The following is a 23,124-nucleotide window of genomic DNA, read 5'->3' as shown; positions in this document are numbered from 1 at the left end:
AGTAAATGTAAACATTTAGTAAACGGAAAAAAAATGAATGGCATATAATTTAGTAAGTCAATTAGAAAACAGAACTGTATTTTTTGGGGGGGCGGGGCAAAGGCTCTATACAAATGCTCGCTCTGGACAGTCGAAGTCCAAAATACTTCAAAACGTATTCATATACAGTGCGCAAAAAGTGTCACCTTGGGAGGAGATGTTCTTTGAGCAAGGCATCAACTGCTCCCATTGGCTATCTATTGGAAATTCAAGCATTGCAAATGCAGTTACACACATGGACAAAATTGTTGATATCCTTCTGTTAAAGTGTGTGTCAGGGCCTTCTACAGACGCTCAATAGGATTTCCATCAGGACTCATAGAAGGCACTTCAGAATAGTCCAATGCTTTGCTCTTTGCTAAAAACATCCAAAAATGGCTATGTTTTGGGTCATTATCATGACCTGCGACTCAGACAAAGCTTTCTGATTCTGAGCAGAACATTTGGTTCCACAATACCTTGATAGTCTTGAGATTTCCTTATACCCTGCACAGATTCAGACACCCCGTGCCAGATGCAGCAAAGCAACAGCAAAACATAACCGAGCCTCCTCCATGCTTCACAGTATACACAACATTCTTTTCTTTGTATGTTTCATTTTTGCATTAGTTCAGAAAGAGATGTTGTGACTTGCCAAAAACCTCCAGTTCTGTCTCACTTGACAAAAGGACATTCTACCAGAAGCTTTGTGGCTTGTCAATACGCATTTTGTCAAACAGCTGGGCTTCCTTTTTAAGATTTGCTTTCAACAGTGGCTTCCTCCTCAGTTGTCTTCCATGAAGTCCAGTTTAGCCAAGGCAGCGACGGGTGGTGCGATCTGACACTGATGTACCTTGACCGTGGAGTTCAAATCTAATCTGTTTGGTACTTGCTCTGGGCTCTATGTTTACCAATAGCATTATCAGTCTCTTAGATTTGTCATTAATTTTTCTTTTTCAGCCACGTTCAGAGAGATTTTTTACAGTCCCATAGACCTTAAACTTCTGAATAATATGTGCAACTGCAATAATAGGAGCATCAAGCTGTTTGGGGCTGATCTTATAGCGTTTACTTTTAACATTTGTCTATACTTTTATTTCTAATCTCCTGAGACAACTCTCTCCTTAGCTTTCTTTGGTCCATGTTAAGTGTGGTACCAGGGATGTATTTTGCCTTCGTGCTGCCCTAGGCACTTTAAGTGGTCGCGCCCCTTAGTGACAACGTAAAACTGAGTTTTCGCACTCGACATCTGTTTAAGGCAGATCTACTTTGTAAAACACTTTAAAAAGTATAAATGAGAAACAAAGGGCACTAACCCCCCCCCCCCCCAATGGGGATCACCACGGGCACATCAAAACATAGCATGAGTATAAAATATTCCCACCACACCGTCCCCACTTATATACTGTGACTGTCACACTGCCCCTAATATACTACACACTGCCCTCCCTTATATTATACCCACTACACCTTCCTCAATTATGAAATATGATCTGCACATTGACCTCACATCATGCTGCCCCCTCCTCACAATGTCCCATGCATGCTGCCCCTTCCTCCCAATGTCCCATGCATGCTGCCCCTTCCTCACAATGTCCCATGCATGCTGCCCCCTCCTCACAATGTCCCATGCATGCTGCCCCCTCCTCACAATGTCCCATGCATGCTGCCCCCTCCTCACAATGTCCCATGCATGCTGCCCCCGCCTCACAATGTCCCATGCATGCTGCCCCCGCCTCACAATGTCCCATGCATGCTGCCCCCTCCTCACAATGTCCCATGCATGCTGCCCCCTCCTCACAATGTCCCATGCATGCTGCCCCCTCCTCACAATGTCCCATGCATGCTGCCCCCTCCTCACAATGTCCCATGCATGCTGCCCCCGCCTCACAGTGTCCCATGCATGCTGCCCCCTCCTCACAATGTCCCATGCATGCTGCCCCCTCCTCACAATGTCCCATGCATGCTGCCCCCTCCTCACAATGTCCCATGCATGCTGCCCCCGCCTCACAGTGTCCCATGCATGCTGCCCCCTCCTCACAATGTCCCATGCATGCTGCCCCCGCCTCACAATGTCCCATGCATGCTGCTCCCTCCTCACAATGTCCCATGCATGCTGCCCCCTCCTCACAATGTCCCATGCATGCTGCCCCCGCCTCACAATGTCCCATGCATGCTGCCCCCGCCTCACAATGTCCCATGCATGCTGCCCCTCCTCACAATGTCCCATGCATGCTGCTCCATCCTCACAATGTCCCATGCATGCTGCCCCCTCATCACAATGTCCCATGCATGCTGCCCCCTCATCACAATGTCCCATGCATGCTGCCCCCTCCTCACAGTGTCCCATGCATGCTGATCCCTCCTCAGTGTCCCATGCATGCTGATCCCTCCTCACAATGTCCCATGCATGCTGATCCCTCCTCAGTGTCCCATGCATGCTGCTCCATCTTCACAGTGTCCCATGCATGCTGCTCCATCCTCACAATGTCCCATGCATGCTGCTCCCTCCTCACAGGGTCCCATGCATGCTGCTCCCTCCTCACAGGGTCCCATGCATGCTGCTCCCTCCTCACAGGGTCCCATGCATGCTGCTCCCTCCTCACAGGGTCCCATGCATGCTGCCCCCTCCTCACAATGTCCCATGCATGCCGCCCCCTCCTCACAATGTCCCATGCATGCCGCCCCCTCATCACAATGTCCCATGCATGCTGCCCCCTCCTCACAGTGTCCCATGCATGCTGATCCCTCCTCAGTGTCCCATGCATGCTGATCCCTCCTCAGTGTCCCATGCATGCTGCTCCATCTTCACAGTGTCCCATGCATGCTGATCCCTCCTCAGTGTCCCATGCATGCTGCTCCATCTTCACAGCGTCCCATGCATGCTGCTCCATCTTCACAGTGTCCCATGCATGCTGCTCCATCCTCACAATGTCCCATGCATGCTGCTCCCTCCTCACAGGGTCCCATGCATGCTGCTCCCTCCTCACAGGGTCCCATGCATGCTGCTCCCTCCTCACAGGGTCCCATGCATGCTGCTCCCTCCTCACAGGGTCCCATGCATGCTGCCCCCTCATCACAATGTCCCATGCATGCTGCCCCCTCCTCAGTGTCCCATGCATGCTGCCCCCCTCCTCACAGTGTCCCATGCATGCTGCCCCCCTCCTCACAGTGTCCCATGCATGCTGCCCCCCTCCTCACAGTGTCCCATGCATGCTGCCCCCCTCCTCACAGTGTCCCATGCATGCTGCCCCCTCCTCACAGGGTCCCAAGCATGCTGCCCCCTCCTCACAGTGTCCCATGCATGCTGCTCCATGCTCACAGTGTCCAATGCATGCTGCTCCATGCTCACAGTGTCCCATGCATGCTGCTCCATCCTCACAGTGTCCCATGCATGCTGCTCCCTCCTCACAGGGTCCCATGCATGCTGCTCCCTCCTCACAGGGTCCCATGCATGCTGCTCCATCCTCACAGGGTCCCATACATGCTGCTCCCTCCTCACAGTGTCCCATGCATGCTGCTCCCTCCTCACAGTGTCCCATGCATGCTGCTCCCTCCTCACAGTGTCCCATGCATGCTGCTCCTTCCTCACAGTGTCCCATGCATGCTGCTCCCTCCTCACAATGTCCCATGCATGCTGATCCCTCCTCACAGTGTCCCATGCATGCTGCTCCCTCCTCACAGTGTCCCATGCATGCTGCTCCATCCTCACAGTGTCCCATGCATGCTGCTCCATCCTCACAGTGTCCCATGCATGCTGCTCCCTCCTCACAGTGTCCCATGCATGCTGCTCCCTCCTCACAGTGTCCCATGCATGCTGCCCCCTCCTCACAGGGTCCCATGCATGCTGCCCCCTCCTCACAGGGTCCCATGCATGCTGCCCCCTCCTCACAGGGTCCCATGCATGCTGCTCCCTCCTCACAGGGTCCCATGCATGATGCTCCCTCCTCACAGGGTCCCATGCATGCTGCTCCCTCCTCACAGGGTCCCATGCATGCTGCTCCCTCCTCACAGGGTCCCATGCATGCTGCTCCCTCCTCACAGGGTCCCATGCATGCTGCTCCCTCCTCACAGGGTCCCATGCATGCTGCTCCCTACTCACAGGGTCCCATGCATGCTGCCCCCTCCTCACAGGGTCCCATGCATGCTGCCCCCTCCTCACAGGGTCCCATGCATGCTGCCCCCTCCTCACAGTGTCCCATGCATGCTGCCCCCTCCTCACAGTGTCCCATGCATGCTGCTCCATCCTCACAGTGTCCCATGCATGCTGCCCCCTCCTCACAGTGTCCCATGCATGCTGCCCCCTCCTCACAGTGTCCCATGCATGCTGCCCCCTCCTCACAGTGTCCCATGCATGCTGCCCCCTCCTCACAGTGTCCCATGCATGCTGCTCCATCCTCACAGTGTCCCATGCATGCTGCTCCATCCTCACAATGTCCCATGCATGCTGCCCCCTCCTCACAATGTCCCATGCATGCTGCCCCCTCCTCACAATGTCCCATGCATGCTGCCCCCTCCTCACAGTGTCCCATGCATGCTGCCCCTCTCCATGAGCTCCTAATGCTGCCTTACTCTTTTCCATAATGACACCTCCATGCTGCCCCATTCATCATACTAAGACCACCACACTAACGCTTATGCTGAGACCCCCCCCACACACACACACACACACTACCCCACTCTTGATATTGACTCCCCTACATTGCTCCACTCCATACTGAGCCCACACATGCTGCCCCTTCTCCATAATGAGCTCCCAATGCTGCCCCCTCTCATTCTGAGTCCTTACACTCCCCCCATCGATTTTGTCATTGCACTATCCCTCAACCCTTGTCCTCTGTCTCTAGCATTAGCCCCTCTCTCCCATTCCCCCAGCAGCAGCCTCTCTCCCCCGCCTTCAGCATCAGCCTCTCTCTCCCCCCAGCCTCCCCCCCAGCCTCAGCCTCTCTCTCCCCCCAGCCTCCCCCCCAGCCTCAGCCTCTCTCTCCCCCCAGCCTCCCCCCCAGCCTCAGCCTCTCTCTCCCCCCAGCCTCCCCCCCAGCCTCAGCCTCTCTCTCCCCCCAGCCTCCCCCCCAGCCTCAGCCTCTCTCCCCCCAGCCTGCCCCCCAGCCTCAGCCTCTCTCTCCCCCCAGCCTCAGCCTCTCTCTCCCCCCAGCCTCAGCCTCTCTCTCCCCCCAGCCTCAGCCTCTCTCTCTTCCCAGCCTTCCCCCCCAGCCTCAGCCTCTCTCTCTTCCCAGCCTTCCCCCCCAGCCTCTCTCTTTTCCCAGCCTTCCCCCCCAGCCTCTCTCTTTTCCCAGCCTCCCCCCCAGCCTCTCTCTTTTCCCAGCCTCCCCCCAGCCTCTCTCTTTTCCCAGCCTCCCCCCCAGCCTCTCTTTTTTCCCAGCCTCCCCCCCAGCCTCTCTCTTTTCCCAGCCTCCCCCCCAGCCTCTCTCTTTTCCCAGCCTCCCCCCCAGCCTCTCTCTTTTCCCAGCCTCCCCCCCAGCCTCTCTCTTTTCCCAGCCTCCCCCCCAGCCTCTCTCTTTTCCCAGCCTCCCCCCCAGCCTCTCTCTTTTCCCAGCCTCCCCCCCAGCCTCTCTCTTTTCCCAGCCTCCCCCCCAGCCTCTCTCTTTTCCCAGCCTCCCCCCCAGCCTCTCTCTTTTCCCAGCCTCCCCCCCAGCCTCTCTCTTTTCCCAGCCTCCTCCCCCAGCCTCTCTCTTTTCCCAGCCTCCCCCCCAGCCTCTCTCTTTTCCCAGCCTCCCCCCCAGCCTCTCTCTTTTCCCAGCCTCCCCCCCAGCCTCTCTCTTTTCCCAGCCTCCCCCCCAGCCTCTCTCTTTTCCCAGCCTCCCCCCCAGCCTCTCTCTTTTCCCAGCCTCCCCCCCAGCCTCTCTCTTTTCCCAGCCTCCCCCCCAGCCTCTCTCTTTTCCCAGCCTCCCCCCCAGCTTCTCTCTTTTCCCAGCCTCTCCCCCAGCCTCTCTCTTTTCCCAGCCTCCCCCCAGCCTCTCTCTTTTCCCAGCCTCTCTCTTTTCCCAGCCTCTCTCTTTTCCCAGCCTCTCTCTTTTCCCAGCCTCCCCCCAGCCTCTCTCTTTTCCCAGCCTCCCCCCAGCCTCTCTCTTTTCCCAGCCTCTCTCTTTTCCCAGCCTCTCTATTTTCCCATCCTCCCCCCAGCCTCCCCCCAGCCTCTCTCTTTTCCCAGCCTCCCCCCAGCCTCTCTCTTTTCCCAGCCTCCCCCCAGCCTCTCTCTTTTCCCAGCCTCCCCCCAGCCTCTCTCTTTTCCCAGCCTCCCCCCAGCCTCTCTCTTTTCCCAGCCTCCCCCCAGCCTCTCTCTTTTCCCAGCCTCCCCCCAGCCTCTCTCTTTTCCCAGCCTCCCCCCAGCCTCTCTCTTTTCCCAGCCTCCCCCCAGCCTCTCTCTTTTCCCAGCCTCCCCCCAGCCTCTCTCTTTTCCCAGCCTCCCCCCAGCCTCTCTCTTTTCCCAGCCTCCCCCCAGCCTCTCTCTTTTCCCAGCCTCCCCCCAGCCTCTCTCTTTTCCCAGCCTCCCCCCCAGCCTCTCTCTTTTCCCAGCCTCCCCCAGCCTCTCTCTCTTCCCAGCCTCCCCCCCGCCTCAGCCTCTCTCTTCCCAGCCTCCCCCCAGCCTCTCTCTTTTCCCAGCCTCTCTCTAGCCAAAAAGAGGCATCGCAACGATCATCAACTAACCTGTAAGGTGCCCATACATTCTAGGCTCTGCCTTACGCATACCTGCTCCGGTGCCTGCTGCCCTGCTCTGCTATTATCCTCTGCCGGCTGGCTCCAGCTCCAGTCGCGTCCTCCTCCGCGGCGTGTGATGTCTGCAGATTCAGAATTGGACGCTGCAGCACGGGGCAGTGAGCTGATTGGCGCGCCCCGCGCGCCTCTGACCCGGAAGTGCAGACGATGGAACTTCCGGGGTTAATCAGCTCACTATGCCTGGCGCCCTCCGTGTATTTAAAGAGACAGAAGTGCGCATTTCCTCTCCCTCTCACCCCCCCCCTCCCCCCCGAGAACACAGCGAAGTGCAACGGAGGGAGGGGCGGGGGGCAGGGATGTAAAAAAAAAAAAAAAAAAAAAATTTATATTTTTTTTTTTTTTTTTTCGCTGCCAGAAAGTGCCGCCCCCCCGCAACGTGCCGCCCTAGGCACGGGACCACGGGTGCCTAGTGGCAAATACGGCCCTGTGTGGTACACACCATGATGTCAAACAGCACAATGACTACTTTATACCCTTTAAATAGGTAGACTTGACTGATTGCAAGTTTGTAGACAATTGTGAAGCAAACTACAGGAATCGCCACATATCCCTATGGTCAAATTATTTTCAGTCTATTCTAAGGGTACCATCAATTTTGTCCAGGACATTTTTAGGAGTTTGCTTTTGAATTTTGATTTAACAAAAACATTTTAAAAATCAATGTCTTATTTTCATTAGTTAATATTCAGTACATTTAAATTGAGAATTACTTTTATTAGTTTTAAGTTATTTCAGTTACCACTGTGAGTTTTTCTTAGTTTAAAGCACCACTCTAGCGGGTTTTTTTTTAGTGCTGGCGTGGTGATTTAAATCTAAGTCCCGTACCCCATTATCTTATACTTACCCTCCGGCTTCTTTGTCCTTTTCCGGTGCCACTCCCATCTTGTGCCTTTAACTTCTGACTGGCCAGAAGGTTGATGCTACATCACATGTGCTCAATGCAAAACTAAGAGAGCCAGAACAAGGCTCTCAGAGATGTATTGATTTGTGACCTCCGGCACACTCTATAAAATACTACAGTTGCCGGCAGGTCACCATGTGCCAGAGACCGACTGGAGTGTATGTTAAAGCAGATCAGCACTGCATAAGACCGGAGCAGTGGACTTTAAAGCACGGCTCCAGGGGTAAAATAAAAAAATGCTGGTGTAGTGGTTTAACAAAAGGGTACCAACAATTTTGGGTTTATTCCCCATCAGCCTATATTTAAGTCATTTTGCCACTTCTCACCAAAATCACAGAATGTTAAGTGACAAGTTACAAAAGGACAAAAAGTAAAGCGGCCTTTACACACTACGAGATCACTACAGCGATCTCGTTGGGGTCACGGATTTTGTGACGCACATCCGGCTGCTGTAGCGATCTCGTTGTGTGTGACTCCTAAGAGCGATTTTGGATTGTTACAAAAACGTCCAAAATCGCTCCTTGTTGACATGGGGGTCCATTCTCAAATATCGCTGCTGTCGCATGGACGAAGTTGATCCTCGTCCCTGCGGCAGCACACATCGCTACGTGTGACGCTGCAGGAAAGAGGAACCTCTCCTTACCTGCCACACGCCAGCAATGAGGAAGGAAGGAGGTGGGCGGCATGTTCGTCCCGCTCATCTCCGCCCCTCTGCTTTGATTGGCCGGTTGCTTAGTGACGTCGCTGTGATGCCGAACGTCCCTCCTCTTTGAGGGAGGGATTGTTCGGCAGTCACAGCGACGACGCCGACCTGGTAAGTGCGTGTGACGCTGCCGTAGCGATAATGTTCGCTGCGGCAGCGATCACCAAATATCAGCATAACGATAGGGGCGGGTGCTATCACGCTCGCCATCGCTAGCATCGGCTAGCGATGTCGTAGCGTGTAAAGCCCGCGTTACTCTACAGACTACATTTTGTTAGTGGATAAGAGTCCACTTAAATTATTTTTGCAGCTTTAACCCCTTCACGACCTTGGACGGCTCTATCCGTCCAGGATCGTGTCCCGTTAAGCCCCGCCCCCTGCCGCGGGCAGGCGGTGTGGATCGGCACACATATCAGCTGTTTTCAACAGCTGACATGTGTGCCTGCTAGCCGCGGGTGGAATCGCTTCCACCCGCGGCCATTAACCCCTTAAATCTTGCTGCCAAAGTCTGGCAGCAAGATTTAAATGCGCGCGGCCATGTTTGTTACTTACCACCGCCCCCACCGGAAGTCACGTGTGTTATCACGTGACTATCGGTGGTTGCCATCGTAGCACAGGGTCATGTGATGACGCCTGCTGCTACGATGTTTCACTTTCGTTTTCCCTCGGCCGAGAGCAGAGGGAAAACCAAAGTGACTGAATCTGCTGATTACAGCGGTATTGCTGTGATCAGCAGATAGCGATCAGCAATCGGATTGCTGATTGCTATAGCCCCCTAGGGGGACTAGTAAAATAAAAAAAAAAGTAAAAAAAAAAAAGTTTTAAAAAAATAAAAAAAAAACAAAAAACCTAAAAGTTCAAATCACCCCCCTTTCCCCCCATTGAAAATTAAAGGGTTAAAAAATAAATAAATATACACATATTTGGTATCGCCGCGTTCAGAAATGCCCGATCTATCAAAATATAAAATCAATTAATCTGATTGGTAAACGGCGTAGTGGCAAAAAAATTCCAAACGCCAAAATTACGTTTTTTGGTCGCCGCAAGTTTTACGCAAAATGCAATAACAGGCGATCAAAACGTAGCATCTGCGCAAAAATGGTACCATTATAAACGTTAGCTCGAGACGCAAAAAATAAGCCATCACTGAGCCATAGATCCTTAAAAATAAGAACGCTACGTGTTTCGGAAAATGGCGCAAAACGTGCGCCACTTTTATTGGACAAACTTGTGAATTTTTTTTAACCCCTTAGATACAAGTAAACCTATACATGTTTGGTGTCTACAAACTCGCACCGACCTGAGGCATCACATAGATACATCAGTTTTACCATATAGTGAATACGGTGAATAAAACATCCCAAAAACTATTGTGCAATAACACTTTTTTTGCAGTTTTTCCACACTTTGAATTTTTTTGCTGTTTTCCAGTACAATATATGGTAAAACCTATGGTTTCATTTAAAAGTACAACTCGTCCCGCAAAAAACAAGCCTTCATATGGCAAGATTGACAGAATAATAAAAAAGTTACGGCTCTCGGAAGAAAAGGAGCAAAAAACAAAAACGCAAAAACGGAAAGTGCCCGGGGGCTGAAGGGGTTAAAGGAATTTTAACATAAAAAAGAAAATTACAAAGTGTTTGTTAAAATAATAAAATTTTAAATGTATCACTTATTAAAAAGTCTGTTACTCTCTGGTCTATTTTTTTCATGACTTTGTAATACATCTTATCAGAAAATTCATATTTTTTTTTATCATCCTGAGTGCGGTCTTCAGTAAGTACAGACTTTCCCATTACTGTGATAGGAAATGGCAGCTTGTGCTCATGAAGTTCTATGGCGGCAAGGGGGAGGAGAGAAGCAAACAGACATTTTGTTGCAAAGTCTCCTGAAACTACTGTTCCACTTTAAAAATCCCTCTGTTCTAAATTATATTGTGTACAGCCTATTAAAAGTGACAGGTCACATAGGCAAGGAACGCACTGCTTGCATGCTCTGTGATATAGAGCTTTTAAGTGCAGCTCTTAAGCTCTTGTCGGGCTTGCCGGATCTGGCTAGCATTAGTGCCCTTGCGCTTTTCTAATGCTGGAGAGGCAAAATGACCTTTGTTCGCAGCATGGAAACTCACACAGTAGCTCAGCCATGCCAAAGGCCCAAACAGCCAATCTTCACTAGTACACCCCCACTCCTCCCGCTGCATGCAGAAAGCCTCCTAAGGATCAATAATGAGAACAACCCTTCAACAATAGCGGTACTTAGACATAGAACATGCAAGAATCACTCACTTCTTTTTCTGGATCATGCATACTATCAAAATGATGAGGAAAGCAAACAGTAGGATGACAGGACCTATAACAATGTTCAAGATGTTTCTTGGGTAGGTATCTGAGAACACAGATAAAACAAAATGTATATAGAGATTTGCACATTCAAAAAAAAGAAGCACAACGGTGAAGAGATAACGAGTAAGTGTTTATTCACCTGGAAGTCTCATTTTGCGTAAAAAAATAAGTGAACACTCACCTATATCTCGTACATAAAAATAAGTAGTCTGAGTCCAAGAACCATTTCCAGCCAAAGAAGTGGCCCGAACTCGCACACTGTAGTTTCCTGGGGGAAGAGATCGCAGTTTTGCTCCTTTATCCTGGAGATACTGTTTCTGGGAAACACAGATATTTTCCTCCTGGAAGTGATAACAGTATAATCACTCGCTAGAAGATAAAATATATTGTCAGTAAAACAATCTAAAAATGGATAGAACAATTACCTGAGTGTCTCCGAGCCGGGAGTATTGTACCTCGTACAATATAGTTAAGCCATTAGGTTCTTTTGGCTCCTTCCACATGAGGTGGATGATGTATGGTGGCTCATACTCGTATGTCACTGGTCCCTCAATGTTATCTGCTTTAGCTGTGAATAGTCAATTATTTGTAAACTCAGCAACTAGGTCTACAATACGGAATATTGTTTTTTATGTTAGAACACGCTATGGCAGATAAAGAGGCCAGATAATAAAAAGAACGATCACACAGAACAAGACTAGTGATTTTCAGTAAGTAGAAGGTCGCAATGTACAGTCATCTTTAAAAGGCAGTTTTCTAACAGTGTATCTACTAAATCTGCAACAAAAGACTAATTCGAGGCAGTTGGATTAAACTATGTAAAATGCAGATGTAATTTTATGCCCCAATTTAATTTGTTATGTAAAAATAGCTTTCAAAAAGTTTAGATGTTTACAATCTGGCAAACAACAACACTTCCCTGTTTGAGTGGGCTTACCTTCTGGCATGGTTCTGGCACTGACATATGCAGCTACACTACAGCCAAGTGAAGCTTCAGGGTTGCAGGCATGGATTTCAATCCGATATGCTGTGAAGTGCTTCAGGCCAGAAATGACAAAAGACTCCTTGAACCAAACCTTCTGAGAAAACTTCTTTGGCTCAAGGTCATCAGGTGCTCCCGTTGAGGTCGCATTGGATAAAGGATTCGGTGTTACTCGATTTGACAGTGTACCATTTGCAGCACCAAATGTATCTCTGCGTTTTCTAGAAGGTCTATGGAAGAAAAGTAAAAACGAAGTTTTGTAAGATTTTGCTTACTAAACGCAAGTTTTACCATACACATTAGATGACTGTTGGCCAAAAAATGGTTTGCCCGATTGTTCCCCCGACCATCTTAGCTGACTCTCCCATACTTAGAATCTCTCTGAGAAAGCTGCTGGCTGACATGTCGGCTGGTGACTTATCTCCAGGAAAAGAATGAGATCGGCACTCCGAAATTCGACATGCAAGATTGCCATCTCTCCTGACCATCATTTGGCCGATGCCACCAATCTCATTAAAACGTTGACCAAACCCGTTGATATCAGTGTATTCTGCCGACATTAGTCGAATGTGCATGGGGTCCTTTGCAGCTGTCACAAAAAGCTTTATCAAAGGGTTTAAACACAATTTGCATTTAACCCATATCCACAAAATACGTTAGACCCCCTAGTGATCACAAGGTGAGGAGCTTTCTTTTAGGTTACACCACCTACAGTGTTCTTTCTGAATTTTTGGGGGGGTTTATTCACATGGGCAGGTAGTGCGCTACACAGTCAAAAATAACGTTACAAAACAACTTACGTCTTACTACTAGTTGAAAGTGGTTTTCATAGGGGAAACAATTTCAAACAATGTGAATCACCTATATAAGTCCATTATATAAAAGATGACATCACTTCATTTTATTATTTTTGATTCCAATGATAAAGAAAATTAAATATGTCCTTTTATGTATAATGGACATTTAAGGCAGTTTGTTGGAACAGCTGCATCACGGCCATTTAATAGTGTGGGGCGTATATCATAAAGAAAAACACATTGATTTATGGATAGATGTCACAATGCTGAAATCCACATCACAAAGCCACATGCTTTCTGCGGCACAGTTTTTGACCTCATTGCACACGGTCTGTCTGGGTAAAAACACCCCAACACGAGGCTGGCTCCAATCAGTTCTTACCTTGGAATAAAGACCACATTGTGCAGATAATTCTCAAATGTTTTCTGGAATGCCAGCTCAATGTGCTCATTCATAATCTGAGCTTCACTTTTTGGGCAGGAGCAACAAGCCTCATTAGAATCTTCAGTGTCCGTTCCATTAGGCTTCACAGCATCATCTGCTTCTTGTGGAGGTGACCATGTCCTGGAGGGTAACTTTATTCCTGTGAAGCCATGGATTAGTTGAAGAGTAGTCACAGAATGACAATGTCACAGTTCGAGCAAAGATACTAAAAATGTTTGTTAGCACAAAAAGATTTCTAATTCTAATAGAACATTTAAGAGAACCTGATACTATGAATAGTGCTGTGAACTATCATACATGTGTGGCTAGCTAAAGCGACACCGATTCTAACAGTGTCATTATTATCGCTGAACTCACTTTCACAAAAAAAAAGCCTGCAAACGCCCTTAGCTTTGCACTGTAATGCATCCTGACACGTAAGCTCAGAAATAGTAATAGGGGAGTACCAAGGTTTTATTCAAGGTGATCGAGGCTGACATGAACTGTACAAGCATCCATCAGTAGCATGTAGTGTATTGAAGGGGAAGGGAAGTAATAACAGAAAATCTTTTCAATTGGCTGGGTTGGGACGTCATTTCCGCCATGCATCAACAGCCTGGCTCGACTTCTCTAGTTGCTTGTGCAGGTAGAACACCTATATATCAGCACCTTTTAAGGCTATGTGCCCACGTTGCATTCTATTACGCAGCGTGTAAGTCACTGCATGTGCGTCTCAGAACGCAGCTGAAAAGCTGCATTCTGAGTCGCATTGTAACTGCAGAATTCATGCAGAATTCCCACTCGGCTCTGCAGCATCCCCATAGACTTGCAGCAGAACAGAGTGGGACCACACTGTCAAAAAGAGCATGGCTGGCTGCAAGACATAGCCGCGCGATCAGAATGAACTCGGATGAACTTCACCCGACTTCATTGTGATCGCGCGGCTGTGTGCGTGTGCCGTGGCTTGATTTGCGATCACAGGTGAAGGACTCACCGGTGACCACAAATCTCCTGAGTGACTGCAGTGAGCCACGCGATCACCGGTGCCGTCACTCAGGTTACCCGCGGCCAGCTCGAGTCCTCCACCCGAGACCTGTGGCCACGGGTAACCTGAGTGACGTCTCCGCTGACAGTGCGACTCACTTCAGTTTCTGCGTGGAGCTGACAGGAGCGGCGGTGTTGTACGGCCGCTCCTGTCAGCTTCATGTAGCAGAGCTGGATGCGTCACAGGACCTCGTGTGGATTACGCCGGACTTGGAGGGGTGTTTGGGGATTTTAATAAAGTGGTGAAAGAGGGTGTTTTTTTTGTCTTTTATTTGAAATAAAGGATTTATTTGGGTGTATGGGTTTATTTACTTTCACTTACAGGTTAATCATTATAGGTGTCTCATAGACGCCTGCAATGATTAACGTAGGACTTAATGGCAGCCCATAGCTGTCACTAACACCTTATTACCCAGATTGCCACCGAACCAGGGCAATTCTGGATGAATCGGGTAGAGTCCCGGGACTATTTCATCTAATCGATGCGACAATTCCGGGAGGCTGCTGGCTGACATTTTTTAGGCTGGGGGGCTCCCAATAACGTGGGGCTCCCCATCCTGAGAATACCAGCCTTCAGCCGTGTGGCTTTATCTTGGCTGGTATCAAAATTGAGGGGGACTGCACGCCGTTTTTTTTGTATTTATTTATTTTACTGCACTACATAGACCCGCCTACCGGCGGCTGTGATTGGTTGCAGTGAGACAGCTGTCACTCAGCGTGGGGGCGTGTCGGACTGCAACCAATCATAGGCGCCGGTGAGCAGGAGAAGCAGGGAATACGAGATGGAATAATGAGCGGCCGGCATTTTGAAAAAGCTGGTGAAGCCGCCGCAGTGTGACAGCCGTGCAGCGCCGCGCCAGTGTTCGGTCAGTGATCGGTGAGTATGAGAGAGGGGGGAGAGGGATAGACCGACAGAGAGAGATAGAGAGAGAGAGAGAGAGAGAGAGACCGACTGACAGGGAGACAGAAAGACCAACATTGCAACCAAAACGCACAAAAGAAGTGACATGTTGCTTTTTAGAACGCAGCGTCTTGGCAGCAGCCGAAATGCTGCGTTCTAAAACACAACATGGGGATGGAATTTGCACAATCTTCATAGATTGTGCTGGGGACGCAGGATGCATGCAGTTACGCTGCAGTGCAATACACAGCGTAACTGCATGCAAATACGCAATGTGGGCACATAGACTAAAGGGAGCTTTACACACTGTGACATCGCTAATGCGGAGTCGTTGAGGTCACGGAATTTGTGACGCACATCCGGCTGCATTAGCGATGTTGCTGCGTGTGATACCGATGAGCGATTTTGCATCGTTGCAAAAACGTGCAAAATCGCTCATCGGTGACATGGGGGTCCATTCTCGATTATCGTTACTGCAGCAGTAACGATGTAGTTCGTCGCTCCTGCGGCAGCACACATCGCTATGTGTGACGCCGCAGGAACGAGGAACCTCTCCTTACCTGCCTCCCGGCCGCTATGAGGAAGGAAGGAGGCGGGCGGGATGTTCCGGCCACTCATCTCCGCCCCTCCGCTTCTATTGGGCGGCCGCTCAGTGACGTCGCTGTGACGCCGCACGGACCGCCCCCTTAGAAAGGAGGCGGTTCGCCGGTCACAGCGAAGTCGCCGGGCAGGTAAGTATGTGTGACGGGTCAGCGCGAAGTTGTGCGGCACGGGCAGCGATTTGCCCGTGTCGCACAACAGATGGGGGCGGGTACCCACGCTAGCGATATCGGGACCGATATCGCAGTGTGTAAAGTAGCCTTAAGACTAAATTCATTTGTTTTAGATACTGAAATCTAGTATTTTGGGTCCTAACCCCTTAAAGAATTATTATGTACATTTGTGTGATTTGAGGGTGTTATCGCATGTGGAGGGGGTTCAGGAGGTGAACTCGTGGCAGATACTGGCTATATTACATAGCCAATATCTGTCTCTACGAGCTGTGGCTGCTACTGATGAATGAGCGTGCTCGCCACAGCTCGTTACTCGATTGAGCATCGGAGTTTGCAAATGGTTGCGTTTCCAATTGACTTCCATGATACTCGGTACTCGAGCCGGGTCGAAGCATCCCGATGCTCGAAAGAGTAAGACTATGTTCACACGCGGCATATTTTTTGTCAGTGTATCTTGAGTGCATCTTACAATGCACCAATAACGCACAGCAGCAAAAACGCATAAAAAACGCAATTCATTTTTACCTCATTTTGCCCAATGTGTTTTTTTTTTTTAATTCAAATCTATTGACTGGAAGGGCTTAAAAACGCGGTAAACGCAAAAAAAATTGACATGCTGCATCTTGAAAAACGCAGCCAAGATGCAGCCAACTAAAGATGTCCAGTGTGGACAGCAAAATCGAAATCCCATAGACTTTGCTGGGGGAAGGGAATGCACATTATTTTGGTACATCTTTGTGACCTCAAAAACGTATCAAAAGATGTCCTGTGTGAACTTAGCCTAACAAGCAGTGGCGAGCATGCTCGCTCATCACTAGTGGCTGCACATGAGCTCTGGCAACGGCTGTTAACCATTTAAACGCTGCTGTCAATCTCTGAGAGCAGCATTTAAATGGAAACTGCATTGCTGCTCGAGCTTACCTCATCCCACTGGCACCTGGGACAGGATCATGGGGCGCCAATGGGTCACTGTGGCGGCCTTGTGCCTACTAAAGGCCACAGTTGCCACCATCTCGGCACTCCTTGTACTGGCTTTTGGAAGAAAGGGAGTGAAAAGAAAAAAAAAGCGCAAAAATGAAAACTGGCTGAGAAGGAAAGGCGTTAAAGCAGTTTTTTCATCCTATAAAGTGATGGTATATTGCTAGGGTAAAGGTCTGACCTTTGGAACCGATACTGAGAACAAAGGAGCATAACCCCCCTAATGTAGTTTAAGAGCTAAACTTATTTCCCGGACTTAAGTAACTATGTAGTCTTGACCCTGGTTTTTAGATTTGGGGGCATTTGGGATATTTGGTCAATGAAAAGGAGCAATAGTGCAAAAATACAACACCACTCCTTTTAATATGCAGGTCAAGTTTTATTGATAAATCAGCATGTAGATCTAGAAAGCACGGCCAACTTTTCAGTCTGACCCAGATACTTACCCTTCATACAGTAATCTAGTTCTCGCAGTTCACTGTCCTCAGGTTGTTCTTGCCAATACACCAAGTAATGAGTGACATTCCCATTGGGTTCTGATGGTGCTTTCCATTTCAGTATAATCTGAGACGATGCGTTGGATATAGAAAATGGGTCCAGTGGAACAGAAGGTGCTAAAAAGAAAAAACTATTAGAAGCTTCTACTCATAGCTAAAAAAGATCATTGCTACATTTTAAACAGTTTCAAGACAAATCAAAGGAATCTATGTCCCATAGGCCAGTACTTACTTGTTTCATTCGTCCTTATATAAATGATCTCACTCTTTGCTCCATACGTTTGTCCTCTTTCATCTGATGAAGACACTAAAGTCTTCACAAATACTGCGTATTGTGTCCAAGGCTTCAAATTACGTAAGAAATGTCCTGGAGAGCTTGGGGTCTTGCCATCTGTAGTACGTTGTGGAGGATCCACATCCACCACTGTCCAGCTATTGGATCCACATGCGTCCTGACCATCAAACTCTGTTACATTCTGGTAGGGTCTGGATAATGGAAGAAGAATAGATTTGTATGCAAATAATTTCGATTTTGGTGCTCTTAATCTAATACAATACACAGATGTGGACTGATCTAGTAACGGAAAAATAGTGATGGATAACATTCACACAGTCATACAAAAGGCAATTTTCCAATAACAGCTAACAGACACATACTAAAAGAATCAGTCATATCTGTACAAGATAAGTATCCCCCTCTCTGGTATAACTAGTTACATGATCTTTTAGGGTGATTCAATAGTTGTTGACGAATATGCATTCACAAAAGAGCTCAACCATAATAAAAGAAATTATACTTTCCCCAGCGATCCCATTACAGTGCTTATTTGGTCCCATGTTTTCGTGCTTCCTGGTCCTGTCCGCAACAAGTAAGAAATTGCCGAAAATGTGTGATGAGGAAATCTCTGGCTGCCACATTAAACATGTCAGCGGTGAGACTAGGAAGCACAGACCAGCATGTACCAGGTAAGCACTAGAATGAGGTCTGTGGGGGATTGTACTATATGGAAAATACCTTTAATGGATAGCAAAAGTGAGCATGACACTTGCCTTTAAAAGCTTTATATAGGCTACACTGTGACAACCCAGATATATACTCTAGAATTTATGGAATACATGGTTAGAACATTCTTAAAGGTGTTGACCAGTTCTCTGCTAAAAGTCTGCAGTCACTTCGAAATCCTAACAGTTTCAGGATTCTCCAGTGTTGCTGAAGAGAACGAGTGGCCATGTGACCACAAGTACGTGATCTGCATGCTTCCTGGCCAAGCACGTCTAGTCGGCACATGACCACAGCAATGTACACTGCATGCTTGCTGTCACGTGCCTTCTCATTCTCAGCAGCAACACAAGGGAATCCAGACTGTGTGCCATCAGGACTCCAAAGTTTGCAGTGAGCCGGACAAACAGCCCATAGACATTAGGTGCCTATCAGCTGATCATCTGGCACACAGCCATCATGGCAGTCTTTCCCATAAACAGGAACGTTGCTTCGGTTTCCTGTGTTCTCCATGAGAAAGCTGCACACTGACATGATGGCCAGGGTCTTGTCTCTGGGAGAACAATGTGATCGGCAGCCCGAAATTGGACATGCTCGAACATCTCCCCGAATCATCAGTCGACTGGCGCCCGCATACACATTATTAAACCATCGGATGAACCCATCAATATCAGCAACATTGGCTGACATTAGTTTAATGTGTCTGGGGCCTTTAATCTTCGAGTCCACAACCCCTCAAAGTGATAATATGCCTAGTTCATAAAATACCCACTACCTTACCCGATATTCACCAAAAGATGCTTACAAACGGATTTCCTTTCAAACAGATGGAAGAAAAACAAAACTACTATGTGCAATGTTATCTCATAACTACCATGTCTGCAAGGTGTTTGTGAGGCAAATCCCGGGATATGAAGATGAATTATGACTCCAGTCATAATCCCTCATCACTCCCTGGCAGTGCCCCCCTCCCTTCTTGTTCTCAGTGTTCCACTTACACCTCCATGGCCATGTCCTGTGATATGGAAATTAGGTGGCTTAGGGACAATGGACACAGGATGACTCCCTGCCGTGACCCTGTAGTGGGGGCTGCTAGCTAGTTAGCAAGGCTATGGAAATAGCCAGACAGAACGACTCCAGTAAAAAATGGTTCATATCTCGCAAGCCATATTTCCGATAAATATGGCAACCATAAAAATGGTGTCTCCGCATGCGGACGATGCCGGCACACCCTTTTTATGGGAGCAGGACATTGGGAAATGCCCCAGGCGTGATATCAGCCAATGGGGAACTGGCAGACAGGTCATGAGTCCCCTCGTTCTGTAGCTAAATTCATAACTGTCACAATGAGAGCATTGGCGTCCGCCTACGACGCTCCCAGGCAAAGTTATGGCCCATATTCCATGTTGTGGATTGTCCATAACTCAAGCCAGGGGTGGAGCAGTGCTCCCTCTGAGGTCACTAAGGTAGGAGGGGACCTGGATTTGCCCAGGTTGATAACCCTACTTCGGCCATTTTCCAGTGTTCTTTTCGCTGGGGGCACGTGTAGGAAACATCTGTGGGAAGGATCCTAGAAACCTGGGTACAGCGCCCCCCTGTGGCCAGACGCAACAAGGTAACTGCTGGAACTGTGTATGCCTGTTTGTAAACCATGCTTTGACTGTAACTGTACTCTGACATATGTATATTCTGTAGATTCCCTATTGTATATATTGTAGTTTCTAGTGTGCTTTAGGCTGATTAAATTATATAATTAATCTTGGGCTGTTCTGTTATCTCGATCTTGAATCCCACGTCTGTGTGTTCGGCTAATAGTTACCGTAAATCGGTTGGTGGCAGCGAATTGTGCCAAGGATTATTGTGGGGAGGCCAGTGAGATTCGGGGAGATTTTATATATTCCGCCCGCGGAGGTCGGGGGAATATATACCTTACTCTCACCGGGGACCCTTCAATAATCGGCATAAGTAGTATAGCGGCCTCCTTGCTTATTGTCGGGCAATTCCATAATTGGCCTGACTATAAGAGGAGCGCTAGAGAGCGCGTCACGTGCTCTGTCTGTCGGTCGGGAGGTATAAAGGAGGGGTGACCCCCACTTGTTACCCCCCGATTGTGACGTACTGGTAGCCAGCGCGGGGGATTTCTGAGTGACCCCCCCGGTGGTTTGTGACAGTGTTTGTCCCCAAATTACAACTTAGTGGCTATTTACAAGATAGTTGACAAGTGTCTGCGGGTTCGATTAACTAAGACCCCAATAGATCAAGGAAATAGTGGTCCTCTGTTTCAGGGGAGGCTCCATTTGTGCTATTTCACACTATTCATGGTTTATGGGACTGATGAAAATAGCCAAGTGATGTACTCTTATAGTTAAAAGCACACACATTAAACATTTCTTGCTAGTTTCCCTTTCTATGTTCTAATTTCTGGTAGGAAATCTTCTAGATTAGGTCTTATTCAAGTGGCCTTTTAATCCAGTCACCTATCACAGTCTACTGTCATACTGGTGTGTGTTCCTGCTTCAGTGCTACAAAGAAGTGTTATGGTCCCTCGTAAAAACAAACAGAAAGGTGCTGGAAACCGCCTGCAATCGGAAGCAAATTACGTACTTCGGATTTCAGAAAAATAACAATGGACTTCAGAAGGACTAAAGATGACTTACGCTTCCTTGTAATGAAACATGAATCCCAGCAAATCTCGATAGTCAGGAGGCCAGTATGGGTCCCATCTAATCAACACCTTATCGCAGCTTAACTTTATATAGTTGAAGTGCAGCACACCAGTTTCACCTGTAAAAGGATTGGAAAACCCATAAAAACTGACGTACGCGTCGCTAGATGATATTCACTCAATAGCTACATATTGCCCTCCTCACATCCACCTATAGTATGTGCACACACGCAGTATTTGTAGCAGAAAAATCTGCTGTAAATACGGACGCACTGATAGGAAACATGCTGTGTCAGATATGCACATTTTTGCCATATTGGTTTCTTGCAGTTTTAATGTGGCTTTTTGCCCTTCATTAAAACACGTGAAAAAACGCAGAAAGAATTGACATCTTCCAGATATGAAACCGCTTCAAATCCGCAAGGAAAAAATAAAGAGAGATTTCAGAAATCTCAATCACTTTGCTGGAACAGTAAAATGCAAAAAAAAAAAAAAAAAGCAGCAAAAACATTACGTGAACATAGCCTTACTGCGCTGGTCATTTACAACGGACCAGGGACAGCCTGCACTTACTTATGGTGGCAGCCACATTATATTTACTGCAATGAATAAAGAACTATGCCATTCTGCAGGCTTTTGGTGAGGTTCTGCTTACACACGGCATATTGTGTGGCCAGATAGGTACATTGCTGCAGACTCGGAGCTGGCTATGCCATTCCAAGGAGCCAGCAGACTCATGGCCGTGGACTAACCAAATGGTGCTTGGCTGTGGAATAGCCAGATTTGGGCAGTAAATTGAACAGGATTTTCTGGGGACACATTCTAAAGCAAAGGACAAATCCTATCCTGCTTAAAAAAAATAATAATATTATATATACAGTATTTTTTTTATATATATATATATATATATATATATATATATATATATACACACATATACACACACACATCAGCACCTTTGCTAAGATGGAAGTTTGTTTGAGACTACCTTCTACTTTCTTTGTAGCTGCCACGAAGCTAAGGAAAAGCTCCTTAGAGTGCCGAGCGGTTGTAAATCAGATATTTATACTTGGGTATAATAATAGGCATACTTATGTGTTCCTTTTGTAAATTAGTTTTCTTCTTCAAATACAGAATACTTACAGGATGCCTGGTCCCCATTAGTCTTGGTCGCAACATCATTTCTGTCCTGGCGATTTTCTGCTCCTGCTATCCTCACCATTTCACGAATTTCTTTTAGGCAAAGCCGTGGGTTGTAATGAAAAAAGAGCCTCCCTTTCGCAATTGTTAAATTGTGCTTATGCCAGTCCCATAGTTGGCGCAGATTGCTATTATCCAGAGCATAAAAGGAGTAGTCACTGCAATTAAAAATTAATTATTTTTTCTCCAAAAATACAAAATATTGCGTTTTTAACAAGGTTATGGCCCCGACTTCCAAGACAGGTTTAAGTTCCACTCCATGTTTATTTATTTTTTTTTTATCACCACCGGATAGTAATGTCTATGTTCCCGGTGTGTAATAAAGTACTTACGGGTTGTCTCCTACATTGCCCGGTGCCACTCCAATCCATCTCCGTCAACTTGTGACCGCGGCTGTGACTGGCCAGAAGGCACTGTTAATGGTTACTATGTCTCTAGATGTAAGTCTATGAGAGTTTCAATCCATACAGCAAACAATGGAGTAAGCAGGCTAGTCAAAACTGTGGTCACGTGGTGCAGAAGACAACGATGGTGGCGATGGAACAGCAGAAGATGGCTACCGGTAAGTATTTTACTAACAACATGGAATAGGCATTATTCTGGTGAATAAAAACAAACAAAACAAGAGTGGTACTTTAAGCCTGTGGCACAGACTGCTGCATGACATGTACCAGTTTTATTTCTTCAATATGCTATATTCATTGACGTGTTGAAGAATGTAGGGCGGAGGTGTCAAACACGAGGCCTGCAGGCTGCATTCAGCCTCAAGCCTCCTTTGAGTGGTCTTCAGGCCCCGCATTCAGGAAGTCAGGGGGCTGCCAACACCTGGGTTTTTTTCCAGGTGAATGTATGTCCTCAGACACTCACTCAAATGAATTCTATCATGGTTCAGAGACTGAGGCTCTTCACCGCAATATCTTTACCTGATTGGCTGGCAGCGAGAATCACTGCCATGCACTGCCCCGGCAGTGGAGAAGGAAGAATATGCTGTTTGTCAAGGGAACAAAGTCAGGGGAGAAGAATTTTTTAATTTGTATGTGAAAAATGGCAGAGAGTGACATTCTTACAATGGGATCAAGATGGGAACAAGGATGGAGGACATTGCCAAAAGAATGGGACCAGAATGGGGACATTGCTATAAGATGGGGACTCGGATGGGGG

General features: G+C 47.9%; 1 protein-coding gene across 1 annotated transcript in view; it reads right to left on the bottom strand.

Moving 5' to 3' along the window:
* INSR (insulin receptor) overlaps window positions 1–23,124 on the bottom strand; it is a 110,397-nt gene that overhangs the window by 33,449 nt on the left and 53,824 nt on the right. Inside the window, exons 6-14 of the mRNA XM_075314765.1 lie at window positions 21,907–22,121; window positions 20,756–20,882; window positions 17,331–17,584; window positions 17,048–17,215; window positions 12,864–13,065; window positions 11,640–11,914; window positions 11,128–11,270; window positions 10,884–11,043; window positions 10,646–10,745 (exon numbers count right to left, since the gene is read on the bottom strand). Of these exons, the coding sequence (XP_075170880.1) occupies window positions 10,646–10,745; window positions 10,884–11,043; window positions 11,128–11,270; window positions 11,640–11,914; window positions 12,864–13,065; window positions 17,048–17,215; window positions 17,331–17,584; window positions 20,756–20,882; window positions 21,907–22,121 (1,644 nt within the window). The remainder of the gene's footprint in view (window positions 1–10,645; window positions 10,746–10,883; window positions 11,044–11,127; window positions 11,271–11,639; window positions 11,915–12,863; window positions 13,066–17,047; window positions 17,216–17,330; window positions 17,585–20,755; window positions 20,883–21,906; window positions 22,122–23,124) is intronic.

Source organism: Anomaloglossus baeobatrachus, chromosome 1 (genome assembly GCF_048569485.1).
Source record: "Anomaloglossus baeobatrachus isolate aAnoBae1 chromosome 1, aAnoBae1.hap1, whole genome shotgun sequence".
NCBI lineage: Eukaryota > Metazoa > Chordata > Amphibia > Anura > Aromobatidae > Anomaloglossus > Anomaloglossus baeobatrachus.
Note: the sequence above shows the minus strand (reverse complement) of the source record. Positions and strands in the feature narration are given on the sequence as shown.